Genomic DNA, 13965 nt, shown 5'->3' on the forward strand with positions numbered 1-13965 from the left:
TATCATCTTTCTTCTTTCTGAATTCTTCCTCTCAGTAGGTGGCCTTTCTTAATGCTGACGAAATAGCATTCGTGATTTTTACTAAATTCTTGAATATCAGGATATTTAGTGATCCGAATACTTCTTCTCAGTAGGTGGCCTTTCTTAATGCTCATGAAATAGCATTCGTGATTTTTACTGAATTCTTGAATATCGCGATATTTAGTGATCTTTACGTATTGAAGGTAAGTATGGGTCATTTTTTGAAGGAAAAGTTAGTTAACGGGCGAGGTGTGTAATGGAATATGTCACACTTTCCCAGAGAATGGAAGGAACCACTGAGCTCAGACATAGCTTTAGCTTAACGTTGAAGAATGCGTCAGTTGAAAGAGGCCACATATGTACTCGGAAAAGGTGACATGGTAATCTGAGCAAAACAGTTGCCTCTTATAACCAACTCACTTTCCTTTTCTTAGCAAAACTGACCTACCTTGACCTGAGGATATTTGTGACTTCCCCCACTTTAAATCAAACTGAACTGTGACCTGTCCTAATGGATATCTCCCTTATCAAACACAATAATCTTTTAACAATTCTTTTTTGATGGCCCGTCGATACTAGAGTCGTTTGTGTTCTGAGCAATTAAGCATGCGTCACTTTGTAGTCTAAACCTGGCAGGAACAAGTACACACAGCTCCAAATATCTGAGTTCTTGAAGGCAAATCTCAACGGGAAAGGCTCTGGAGGGTCTGAATTCCTGAATTTAGGACAATGAAGTTGTCTGTTTTCTCAGCATTTAAGCATGCATCACTGGCGGGACACAAGTTCTTGAAGGCAAACCTCAATGGAAAAGGCTCTGGAGAGCCTAAAGTCCTGAATTTAGGACAATTTATCAATGCTTTCTTGACAGTACCAAAAATGACCACCAAAGATTCCTGCCGCTTTAGGAAGGAGAACGAAAGATTGTAAGAAAATCGAAAAAATCGTTAAGAAATTATGTTGTGTAGAACAAGCCACCGTATTCGACAAAATATATAAGTTTGAATGAATGCTAATATAAATGGATATATAAGTAAATATTTAATAGATAGTAAAATGAAATGTATACATACATAACTTATTGAATATATCAATAGTTAAATAGATAAATAAACAAATTACCACATATATTGATAAATAAAAAATAATGTATAGGTAGATAATTTAGAGAAAATAGATAAAGATATACCTCGAGCTTATATTGAGGTATTTTGGAGTAAAAAAAAAAAAAAAAATCTGACCAAGACCTATTACTGATAAAACCATAAAAAAAAAAGAATAAATATTCTTTGGCGATTGCCCTTTTACGACGAATTGTATTTGCGGTAGAGGATAGCATAGAGGTCAGCTGTGTTGAGTAGGGGTGACGGGCGATTGACCCCCTGAGCTGGAGGGCTGGCCGGAGGTCGAGGATGGGTGGTGGTGGTCTTGGCATGGGGCGGCGAAGTGGAGCTCGTCCCCGTTGCCGCGGCCGCCGCCGGCGGTGGCATGACGTTGGGAGGAAGGACGGGGGATTGGTAGAAGCCGAGGCCATTTTGTCAGATCGTAGGGAGGTGGTCGAAGTTGCGAGCCCCACGGGCGTGGGGACCACGGACTTCGGGCGAAGAAGCCGTCGAAAGTGACGCGCCGCCCCCAATGCTGCCGCCGTTATTTGACGCCAACTGCGGCAAGAGCATTGATCCCGAGACGGAGGAATTCTGTTGGGATCGAGAAAGGAGTCATAATTTGGCTTGGCAGCGTCATGGTGAGTGGATTATGTGGACTCGGGAGGGTAGGGGATTGTCGGTGGGCGTGCGGGTGGATGTGGGTGTGGACGTGGCATTAGGAAGGGTTAGTGATCCGCATGCGTTCAAGGGGCAACAGTCAGAGTGGAAAGCGTGGTGATGTATGTATGTATATATGTATGTATGTATGTATGTATGTATATGTATGTGTGTGTGTGTGTGTGTGTGTGTGTGTGTTATGTGTGTCTGTTCGTTTGTGTATGTGTGTCTATATGTGTCTTTTTATGTGCATGTGTGCATTTGTGTGCATATGCTGCATGTGATTACATTAAGATATTACATATGTTTTTAATGTTACTTATAGTAATTATCATGAATTGTAACGTCTTGAATATCCTAATATTTATTTTCTGGTTCACTGGTGACTTCCGTTAATGAACTAGTTTTATGGTAACCAATATTTGCAATGTCATATGAATTTCTAGATTCCTCTTGAAAAGAAACTTTTTCTCAACGAAGCAATTTATCAGCAAATTATAGATAATCATGAAAAAATAAATAAAGAAATGCATGCAGTGTTTGAGCATAATCCAATTCATAAGGAAATAAAAGCAATGCAGAGAAGGAATTCAAATCACAGTCGGGTTTGTGCAAACTGATTGTTCTTATAAGGAGACTGAAGGTGCTTTGCCTACGTCAGCCCTACCACAGCTGGGGTCTGCCTTCACTCTATTTCAAAGATGTCTACGCAGTTCCTCTTCAACAGCATCTGTAACAGGTGGCCGTTGGCAGCAACGGCAAGGAAGGGGCAGTTGCAATGGGGCAACTCCATGAGTCGCGCTTGAATAGTAGTCACGACAAGCCTCGGGAACTAGCTAGCTACTCAGTAGTCCTGATAGTAAGCCTTGGCGCAAACTAGCTACTGAGGGAGGGGAGGAACAGTCAGGAAGTGGTCATGCACTCACCCTTGGTGTGTTTCTTACCCGACGATGCCAGTCGTACTCCTCGACTTCGTGATCCGGGAGTTTGAAGTTGTAGCCCTTGAAGTAGTCGTGCTTGAGAAGCTGCTCACAAGTCCACCTCTTGTTCGGGTCATGGTCCAGGCATTTCTGTGTGAGAGGAAGATCGTGAGTGGAAGTAAAGGACCTTATATTGTCTTTCTCACTAGACAATAAGTAGTGAAATGTAAGTCATTTTCGATTTTTCTTCAGTCACTATTCAGTCTATGATTTTAAATCGCATTAGGAGTGTCATATTTGAGTTATTTCGCACTAGGAAATAAAGAGACAAGGAAAATAGCCTCAAGGTATTAATAAAAAGATTTTGTCTAGATTCTAGAAGATAGTAGAGACTGTTTCACTAAATGCGAATTAGCACAGCCTCTACAGCATCATCAACTACCTAAAATGTGTCCTTAAATAGAACGAGATCCTTGAATTGCATCATCGTAGTGAAGTGCTTAACAGAACATGGCTATACAAAGCCCAATGCTGGAAACGCATCATCCAAGTATGATGAAATACAAGCTTTTGTTTTTACTATAAATACATCAATGGCTTCAAAGACCCGTTTGTCTTAATTATTGAAAAGTACATTAACTTTAATAACATTTATATTTAGGGCCTCAGTGATTACTAAGAAGGTGTATCTACATACAATGAAAAGACAGATCTTCTTTATCTCTCTTAAATATTTTCAGCCGCCATGAAGTAACAACTAAATGAAATAATGTATACATTTTTCAAAAACCATCATGATTTGTCGTGATGTCTAAGACTAAATTTACAAAGATATTTTCAAAAGCTACTATGCAGACACGACTTTCTGTTCTTATTTACCTTAATGAAGTCGAGGCATTCCGGTTGTATATTTTTTGGCATCTTTGCTTCCAAAGATTCTCTAATATCCGGCTCTGGGATGGTAAGTCCACGGAAAAATTCGTTGTTCCGGAAGACCTGCATGTGGCGGGGGATCAGATCACCTGAGGAAAGGAAAAAAATTAATAGTAGACGTCAAAACATGAGGTAAACTAGAAAGACCAAATACCGAATAATTTTTCAGACCTTAACCTGAGCCCATAATCTTTTTTGGAGGGAGGGGGAGCAAAGAGCTTCACATCTGCGGCCCCATATGTATACATACATACATACATACATTCATACATACATACATACATACATACATGTCTATACATATATACATACATTTATATATGTATATATACTGTATGTACATATATGTATGTATATGTATATGTGTGTATATGAATAGTAGGGTGGTGAGATAAACACCAAGAATCGTTGCAGTTTTTATTCACTGACGTTTTGCTCTTAACAGAACTTCTTCATAGTGTGCATACATGAACAATAAATCAACATAATTATAACCCGCATGCTCGATGCCGAGTTCCTTTTTTAACCTACTCAATTCCTCTCTCTCACCCCCTTCAACTCTCGGAGTACTAACCAACTAATTTTGGACAATTTAACAATAATAAAAAAAAGTCCCAATGGTTACAGCAAGGCTGGGATGTTATGAATGCTGCCTCGACTATTTTCCTCTTTGTCTAACCCTTGTTGCAACACTTCTACTCCGTTCCAGTTGGGTAAGTGTCCGTATTGTTCCGCGTGAACAATCAATGCATTGAATGTTGGTTGGGCTCTCAGGTCACTTCTGTGCTCATATGTTCGCTTGTGTAGGTCTCTTCCTGTCTCACTGAAGTAGCTCAGGTCACAGCTGCCGCATGGTATCTTGTATACCACGCTGTTATCAATGTTGCCTCTTCTCCCCTTACCCCTCACTATTTCACCAATCTTTGTACTAGATGAACTAGCAGCCTTCAACCTTTTTCTGCGGAATAAATGTCCAAACTCTTTCGTGTATTTGGAGTTGGGAACCACAATAAAGCTAACTTCCTTAGCTTCCTTTACCTCATCCTTTTTCCTTTCCAATGTTTTAAGCGCTATTTCTTTTAAACTGTGTAGTAATCCTTCTGAGTATCTGAGTCCTGAAAACACTTTGAAAATGTATTCGACCTCTTTGTCGATATGTTCCTCATTGCATACCCGGAACGCTCTGAGTAAAAAATCCAATTATTACTCCTCTCTTTGTCCTTTCACTGTGCACCGAGAAGTTGTGAATGAGAGGATTTTTGTTGTTGTTGTCTTTCTGTAGACCGAGAAACTCACCGTACTAATGTTCATTCTCCAAATCACTACGTCTAAAAAAGTTAACTTCTTATCCACCTCATGTCCCACTGTAAATTGCATATCTATGTCCACCGTGTTCAGCCTACTGAGCTTAGTTGTGAAATAGATCTTCTCCGGAGCAATGACAAGGTCGTCGTCTACGTAGCAAAACCAATGCGTCCCTCTCTCCGTTATCGTCATGAATTGATCTCTTTCCAAAACCTCCATGTATAAGGATACTAGGACTGCACTAAGCGGACTTCCCCTTGCCAGACCACGTATATGATAGTATTCCTTATCGTTGAACGTGAAAGGCCCGAACCTGATACACAGAGAGATTAATTTTAAGAAACTATCTTTTCCCACTGGGTAAATCCTGGTCATCCATATTGCCGATTGCTTCCTTGGCTGCTGTTAACCAAGTACTTACATACCCATATTTGACTTTTCCATGCTATTATATTTTCCTAGGGTGTTCTCATTTCTTCTACAAATAATAGTCATTTTCTTTCAATTCTAAGGAATCAAGAAAATAGATCATCAAGCAGTACACTTCACTTTCTTTAATCCTTCTAATAATAAGATAGGGACGCTGGACTGCTTAGACATGACAACAGGGGGTGCTATGGTCGGAAAAGGTTGGGAAACGCTGCCTTAGAGGGAACTTTGGATTCGAATCAGCACCTAAGCAAATGTGAGACTAACATACTTCCAATTACAACATCAGCGTACAAGGAGAGACATTATATTTGAAGTAAGTTTCTTTATTTGAACGCATTTGAACACATGTGAAGAACCTGATAGAAATATATCTTCGGGCAAGAATACCTTTACAAAAATCTGAAGGATGTTGTGAGGTCTTACGATGTATTTAAAGTGCTGATCTAGTTTAATCAAAGTAAAATAAGAAACCAAATGTATAATTAATATTTAGGACATCCTTCGTTGACTTTATTATTGCGAATATAGCACTAATTTGTTCCAAAAGGATGGAAAAGTCAGAGCTAATTTCTTAACTTTATCTGTAAAATTCTGCCTCAAAGGGATTTGAGGAAAAAATTATTTATTGCCATGCCATCATAATCCCACGACATCATTTTTTCTACTAAAAATATTTCTATATTTCCTCATTTAGAGTGTTAGTGCTCAAAAAAGTAAAAAATCATAAGTAAACCAAACATCATGAGTGATGTGACATGTGAAGAGTGCGTGCCTCTACGTTGATTTATTAATCCACTCACCTAAGGTTTTCTTGATCAGATAGAGCTGGTCGACGTCAGATTTGCCCGGCCAGAGTGCCTCACCCTTTACAAGCTCAGCCACGACACAGCCAATGGCCCAAACGTCGACAGGGGGTCCGTAGAGCGTATCACCCACCAGGAGTTCTGGAGCTCGGTACCACCGCGTGGCCACGTAATCTGTGTAGTTCTCACCCGGATCTGATGAAGAGGTAAGACAAAGAGCTCATTTCATAAAATAAGGTTTACCCTTATACGAAAAATGGTAGCTTCTTGTTATGTACGTGTATAAATGCTTTATGTATATGTAAATATATATATATGTATATATATATATATATATATGTGTGTGTATATGTATATGTATATGTACATGCATATTTATATGTATATGCATACGCATGTGTATATGCATAATCCTATACGTAAAGACCATTTTCAGAATCACTGTTGATATTTCACATAGAACAGAAAACAAAACAAGATTCAAAAGAAAAGAATAACGCGAACAAAACAAAATTGCCATTAACGTTGGAAGGGACAGATGACACTAACTCATTAGCCTAGCGAAACCGAAGTCACATAGCTTGACGACGCCGTCTATGGTCAACAGGATGTTCTCCGGCTTGACGTCCCTGTGAATGGTCTGCCCCGCGTGACAGAACTTGATGGCTTGTACCAGCTGGTAGGTGATGCTCTTCACCAGTGCCTCTGGACACCTGGGCACATGGAAAAGGATTTTATTTACAGAAACAGGGCAATGATAACATGGATACTGGAAAAAATATAATGAGACATACACACACGCGCGTGTGTATGCAATCACTCACATATACACAGACATGCACAAACACACACGCACACACACACACACACACACACACACACACACACACACACACACACACACACACACACACACACACACACACACACACACACACACACACACACACACACACACACACACACACACACGAAGATAGTGAGAGAGTTAACTGCTCTGTAGTGGTGGCGCACTTTGATAATTGTGTTCCAGCTAAGAACCGGCAACACTTTGGAACACAAAAAGGCTATAATCGAGCTTTAAAGGGGTCTCGATCAATGAAGGCCACTTTCAAAATAGAGTTTAATTTTCTCAGCTCTACCGAATCTAATTTATTTAAGCCGAAAAATATAATTAAAGAACGTCCCTGTGCTGGACAGGTAAGAAGAATAATGCGGCTCCATCTCATCAATAACAGCGACTTATAGGTCAAAGGGCGACGTACTTTGTCATGTAATTCTCTAGACTTGCCTTTGGCAAAGCCAACGATGGCAAACCTTAAGGCTACTTTAGGGTGAACATGGGCTCTTTTGAGACCTTCTTTAGACAGGATATCACTGGTTCAAATGAATAAAATAATTTGGTATTTGTCATTATCAAATGTAAATAATTCGCCACGACAGTGGTAGATACACAGAAATCATCGAGCAAACAACTATTTACCCAAGTCTACATCACCATGCAAATGTTGTTGAAGCGAGAGTACTGTAGACTATTTATTATAACTGGGTGGATGTCAATTAGATGTAGAAATATATGGTCCCTTGTGAGAGACGCTATTACAATCAAACATAAAAATAAGAAAAAGTAATACATGGTTCATAACTAATCTATTGAAATCCAAAACTTGGAAATTAATCATTCAGTACTGTGGGTGATGCAAATTCCTATCAGGTTAAGTCGAATGGAAAATAAATACCTGGAATTAAATGAATGAATAAATTCGATTGTATTATGATTTTTTAGCAATGGGATTTTACCTTTCAAATGTTATTACTGACGAATCAGGACGATTGTGCTTTTATATCCTCAATTTATTTCACACTTTACCTTAATAGATGTAATAATGAAAAAGACAATATCACTACAATCAGAGAAAGACTGCAAATAAATATAGAGACCAGCAGTGATAAAAAGAAATGCATATATACATACATCATTGGCTTTTTCCCCTTTACAAGGGAGGTATCCAAAAAACAAAAGAATATAATCCATCCCCACATACTCCACTCCTATTCACTACCACTCCCCCCCTCTTATCATGGCTCCTCCTGGGTGACGGGTCATCCCTGCATCTCGCCCACTGCCCTGGGTCATAAGCAATGTGGCAAGACATTATATTTGCTACAAGAAATAAATAAAAGAAATGATAGAATCAGGTTGAGATTTCCTCACTTTAGGAGGATATAAGTTCAGATTGTGTGTATCTCGCCCACTACCATGGGTCATAATCAATATAAGAAGACGTATTTGCTACAAAAAATAAATAAAAGAATAGATAGAATCAAGTTGAGATTCCCTCACTTTAAGGAAGATATAAGTTCAGATTGCGTGTAAGTGAAGCTCAACTGTCCACAGGGTCTTCTGTTGGTTCTACTGTTATGATCACACACTCGAACTCGCGTTCACTCACCCTTTGGGATTCTTTTCCAATTCATTGAGAACGGTGTGGTCGCAGTACTCAAAAACCAAGTGTAGCTTCCGCTTGCGTCGGAACACTTCGATCAAATTGATGAGATTAGGATGTTTCAGTTGCTGAAAGAAGAAGATACAGTAAGATTACTTTGCCATGGTGCCAAAATAGATTACAGCAGGATTATGATGCGATCATTTTCTAGAAGAAAATTAATTACTTTTAGTGTAGATCTCGGAAACCTCACCCGATTACATTTATCCATTAACTACGGTTTGATATAAGTAGCAAACACATAAAATTCATTCAAAAATAATAGACGGAAATCTGATTTACATGCACCATTAGGGTTCTTATTCTAAGAACTCTACGCCACCTATGAGGGCTAAACCATCGGTCAAAAAAAAAAAAAAAAAAAAAAAAAAAAAAAACATGCCCATTCCGGAGACTGAATGATGCAAATTGGCAAAATGTTAATAAATACGATGGTTTTACATAAAGACTGGTGGTGTGGCAACTGCAGCAGGTATAAATATATATACATAAACATATACAGTACATACACATATGCATATATATATACATATACATATACATATACATATACATATACATATTTTGTAGTAATACACAAAGCACACGTGAAAATAATTTGAAGAAAAACCACTGGGAAATAAGAAACTTAGTCCAAACGTTTTCGTTTATTTAAGACGTATTCCTTGATAATGTCTTAAATAGACGAAAACGTTTGGACTAAGTTTCTTATTTCCCAGTGTTTTTTCTGCAAACATATATATATATACATGTACATGAGCCGAGGGTAGAGACCTCTCCCAATGATCCCCTATTTCTTGTCAATGGTGCTACTTATCTAGCACTCATTCTTCCATTTTTTTTTGTATTTCCTGAAAGGATTTGCAAACTGCAGTTTGCAATCGAAATATATAGATTCCCTGCCTCCATTTTTTTTGCTCCAACTGTGGTTTGCACATGATTAACATATGTGGAATTACATTTTTCACCTGTAATATATATATATATATATATATATATATATATATATATATATAAATATATATATATATGTATATATATATATATATAAATATATATATATATATATTGTCAGCGCGGACGTTTCGTCCCCCGCTGACCACGTGATTCAACCCGAGATGGAAGCTTGGAGCTGGTCGGCGCGGTCAGCACCTGACACAGGCCGGAGGAATTTGACCACACCAGAGTAACGTGAGGTCATGCGTAGCTGCCCAGGGCTGCCAACTAGGCCCAACTACGGGGTCACCGCTGCCGCTACGCGCATGCGCAGATCGCCACCACCCACTCTACCTCACATTCTCGGATGTGCAAGAGGGAAGGACATGGAGATGAAGAAAGATACTTTACGGCTGCTTGCCGTTGAGGGCGGACCCCCCCCTCCCCTCCCAGTTCCACAGAGGGAGGGCACCAGGACGCAGGAGATCACGAGGAGATAGAGAGAACCGTAAGAGACTTTACGGCTGCACGCCGTTGAGGGCGGACCCCCCCCTCCCAGTTCTACAGAGGGAGGGCACGAAGGAGCTTGAAGATACTTCGAGACGGACCTCCGTCTGAAGGGATCCCAGCGACGTGCGCCCGTCCACCAAGGAGAAGGACACAGGGGACTCGTCTGGAGGAGATTGTCTGGAGAAGGAATCGACGCTCGAGGAGAATTCATTCTCGCGCCTGCAGAGCCGAGGAGTGGTTTAGTATACATTTTGTTCTTATATGTATATCACACAGGTGATATATATTATATGTGTTCAGATAGTTTAGTTGTGCTCTTGTTATCCAATAAAAACACGTGTTAGTGTGTGCCTTTGTGTTTCTTTTCTCTCACGCCCAATTCTCAATAATACCGAGTATATACAAAATTTGTACCCCCCTGACACTGGCGCGTCGAACAGGGACTCGGTTGAGAAAAGAGAGATAGAAACACAAGGTGCTGGTCCCCACAGCTGTTGGATCCAACCCGAGCAGTCGGTAGAGTAGGCCGTAGCTCGCTGTGTGCAGGTCAGGCGCGACACAAGTCGCCCGTAGAGCAGTCAGTGTGTCGAGTTTTTCAAGGTAGGGTGAAGAGGCCACCCGTGCCAGTTTCTAGTTAGAGAGCTGTAGAGAGAGACAGTTTCTAGTTAGAGAGAGCTGTAGAGAGAGACAGTTTCTAGTAAGAGCTGTAGAGAGTGACTAGGTATTAGCTAGTGAGAGCTGTAGAGAGAGTTCAGCTAGTGAAGCTGTAGAGAGAGTGATTAGTTCCAGCCTAGTGAAGCTGTAGAGAGTGTAGTTTCAGCTAGCAGTCAGAGGTGTAGGAGTGCCTAGTTTCCAGCTAGTGGAGCTGTAGAGAGAGCGATTAGTTTTTCCAGCCATTCAGAGCTGTAGGAGTGTAGTTTCAGCTAGCGTGAGCTGTAGGCAGTCAGAGCTGTAGGAATGTTTAGTTCCAACCTAGTGAAGCTGTAGAGGAATTTAGATATTTTTCTAGCCAGTCAGAGCTGTAGGAGTGTAGTTCAGCTAGCGTGAGCTGTAGGCAGTCAGAGGTGTAGGAGTGTTTAGTTCCAGCCTAGTGAAGCTGTAGAGAGTGTCTAGTTTCAGCTAGCGTGAGCCGTAGGCAGTCAGAGGTGTAGGAGTGTTTAGTTCCAGCCTAGTGAAGCTGTAGAGAGAGTTTAGTTTTAGCCAGCGTGAGCTGTAGGCAGTCTTATTGTCCAGACTTGAAAATTTTTGTTGAACAAATACTACTGTATCTTTTTGTCCCCAGATCTGGAGGAAGGAGACATCGTTTTTTTATGTATACAGTACACATGCACATACATACACACACAGACATTCGACATTTCTATGCCATGCCGTATTGGCCAGAGAAGCCGCAGCAGTTCGATCTTGCGAAGGAGTTTTCCCTCAAGGAAAAATAAATATCTTGAGCTTTTTCGCTCATACCGCAAGATCGAGGTAGCAAGGCTAGATAGGCACACTTTTTAACTCGCGATCCGCTCGCGAGTTGTTTCCGTCATTGGAAGACTGCCAGCGCGGACGTTTCGTCCCCCGCTGACCACGTGATTCAACCCGAGATGGAAGCTTGGAGCTGGTCGGCGTGGTCAGCACCTGACACAGGCCGGAGGAATTTGACCACGCCAGAGTAACGTGAGGTCATGCGTAGCTGCCCAGGGCTGCCAACTAGGCCCAACTACGGGGTCACCGCTGCCGCTATGCGCATGCGCAGATCGCCACCACCCACTCTACCTCACACTCCCGGATGTGCAAGAGGGAAGGACATGGAGATAAAGAAAGATACTTTACGGCTGCTTGCCGTTGTGGGCGGACCCCCCCCCCTCCCCTCCCAGTTCCACAGACGGACTTCCCCCCCTCCCAGTTCTACAGAGGGAGGGCACGAAGGATCTTGAAGATACTTCGAGACGGACCTCCGTCTGAAGGGATCCCAGCGACGTGCGCCCGTCCACCAAGGAGAAGGACACAGGGGACTCGTCTGAAGGGATCCCGGCGACGTGCGCCCGTCCACCAAGGAGAAGGACACAGGGGACTCGTCTGGAGGAGATCGTCTGGAGAAGGAATCGACGCTCGAGGAGAATTCATCCTCGCGCCTGCAGAGCCGAGGAGTGGTTTAGTATACATATTGTTCTTATATATATATATATATATATTTAGTAGGCTGTGCTATATATCACACAGGTGATATGTATCATATGTATTCAGATAGATTATTTGTGCTCTTGCTATCCATGAGGCAAGACGAAAGAGAGATGGCAGCAGCATTGACCGAGGGGGAACGGGGTGAGCTGTGCGGGTATATAAGTTGTCATTGTTCTATTTGTGTACACTCTGAAGAAGTCCTAGTTGGACGAAACGTCAGAAATAAAACTTCAACGGATTCTTGGTGTTTAAACTCACCACCCTACCACTCATTCTGTCTTCACACCTCATACATATATATATATACATATATATATATATGTATATATATATATATATATTTAGTAGGCTGTGCTATATATCACACAGGTGATATGTATCATATGTATTCAGATAGATTATTTGTGCTTTGTTTTATCCAATAAAAACACGTGTTAGTGTGTGCCTTTGTGTTTCTTTTCTCTCACGTCCATTCTCAATAATACCGAGTATATACCAGATTTGTAGCCCCCCTGACATATATATATATATATATATATATATATATATATATATATATGTATATGCATATATTTACGGTCCCTGGAACTCTTTACTCCGTGTTACATTAGATCAATGTGAATATATATTTTGGTATGAAGTGTATATCTGTATATGCTAATTCCCTTACAAATCGATATATTACAATAAGGAAAAATCCATTGATGCGGCTGAAAACAAAGAGATATTAGTTCTCATATGATATGGGTCAGAATGAATTGACCAAAATAGCAAAACCATACATCATCCAAGAAAGGATTTCAAAGATGAAGTATGCCGACAGGAGACCTTTTGGTCCAAAACTAGGTCGGATGCGAAAAAATAGTAATGAATTAATAAATAGATAAACAAATAAATAGATAAATAAATATATAAATAAAATTACAATAATATAAATAATAATCAATACAATAAATATATAAACTCATAGGTATACTTAATAAACGAACAGGTAAATAGTAAAGAACAATAAATTGACATATAACTAATAATGAATATGAATCAACCAAATAACAATAAACAAACAGACAAAGGATAACAAAACAAATGAACAAATAACAAAAAAATGAATGACGGTCATTACAGCATCTTGCTTAGGCGTCTATCGTTCATCATCTCACCTTGAGTATTCTGATCTCACGAAGGGTGATAACACAAATGACACTCATTACAGCATCTTGCTTAGGTGTCTATTGTTCATCTCACCTTGAGCATTCTGATCTCACGAAGGGCGATCTTCTTGATCAGTGGATCATCCTCGGACTCGACAAACTTCTTGATGGCCACCAGCGTGCCCGTCTCCTTGTTACGACATTTGTAGACGACTCCGTAGGAGCCCTCGCCGATCTTGCTAAGCTTCTCGTACTTGTCCATCAGACGTGACGGCACACGGGCACGCCTGGGAAGAGATGGAACGTTTGTAAACAGAGTCAAAACGTTTACGGAAACCTAACACCCTCTCCAACATATACTTAGTATTCCTTCTATCGTTAATATGTGAAAAAAAATTCTCAGACGATAACACAATACAGTACATATTCATGTCCTCTAGCATTGACGAATCACCAGCATTTCCTTTAATGTTGGCATAAGCATAACATTCTCTATGATTCCCTTACTCTCATAA

The 13965-nt window shown here is 40.5% G+C and overlaps 1 protein-coding gene across 2 annotated transcripts; it reads right to left on the minus strand.

The window, feature by feature from the left end:
* Nucleotides 1–1543: 1543 nt before the first annotated feature.
* On the minus strand, nt 1544–13748 carry LOC143027459 (cyclin-dependent kinase-like 4). 2 transcript variants are annotated; one of them, XM_076188748.1, is made up of 7 exons: nt 13545–13748; nt 8628–8749; nt 6724–6887; nt 6172–6369; nt 3581–3723; nt 2726–2851; nt 1544–1715 (listed from the first exon to the last, which is right to left on the minus strand). In XM_076188748.1, the coding sequence occupies exons 1-7, from the start codon at nt 13710–13712 to the stop codon at nt 1557–1559; spliced, it is 1080 nt and encodes a 359-aa protein (XP_076044863.1). In that variant the 5' UTR covers nt 13713–13748; the 3' UTR covers nt 1544–1556. The 2 variants fall into 2 exon arrangements, with proteins under 2 accessions (XP_076044863.1, XP_076044862.1); XM_076188747.1 differs by having other exon boundaries at nt 2708–2851.
* Nucleotides 13749–13965: the final 217 nt, after the last annotated feature.

Source organism: Oratosquilla oratoria, chromosome 8 (genome assembly GCF_046742065.1).
Source record: "Oratosquilla oratoria isolate Oo_2021 chromosome 8, ASM4674206v1, whole genome shotgun sequence".
Lineage (NCBI taxonomy): Eukaryota > Metazoa > Arthropoda > Malacostraca > Stomatopoda > Squillidae > Oratosquilla > Oratosquilla oratoria.

Coding starts and splice junctions, on each gene's coding strand:
- LOC143027459 (XM_076188747.1), bottom strand. CDS start 13,712: ATGGACAAGTACGAGAAGCTTAGCAAGATCGGCGAGGGCTCCTACGGA. Junction 8,750..13,544: donor GTGAGATCAGAATGCTCAAG/GTGAGATGAACA, acceptor TTCTTCTTTCAG/CAACTGAAACATCCTAATCT. Junction 6,370..6,723: donor CGGTTTCGCTAGGCTAATGA/GTTAGTGTCATC, acceptor CCTCTTCATCAG/ATCCGGGTGAGAACTACACA.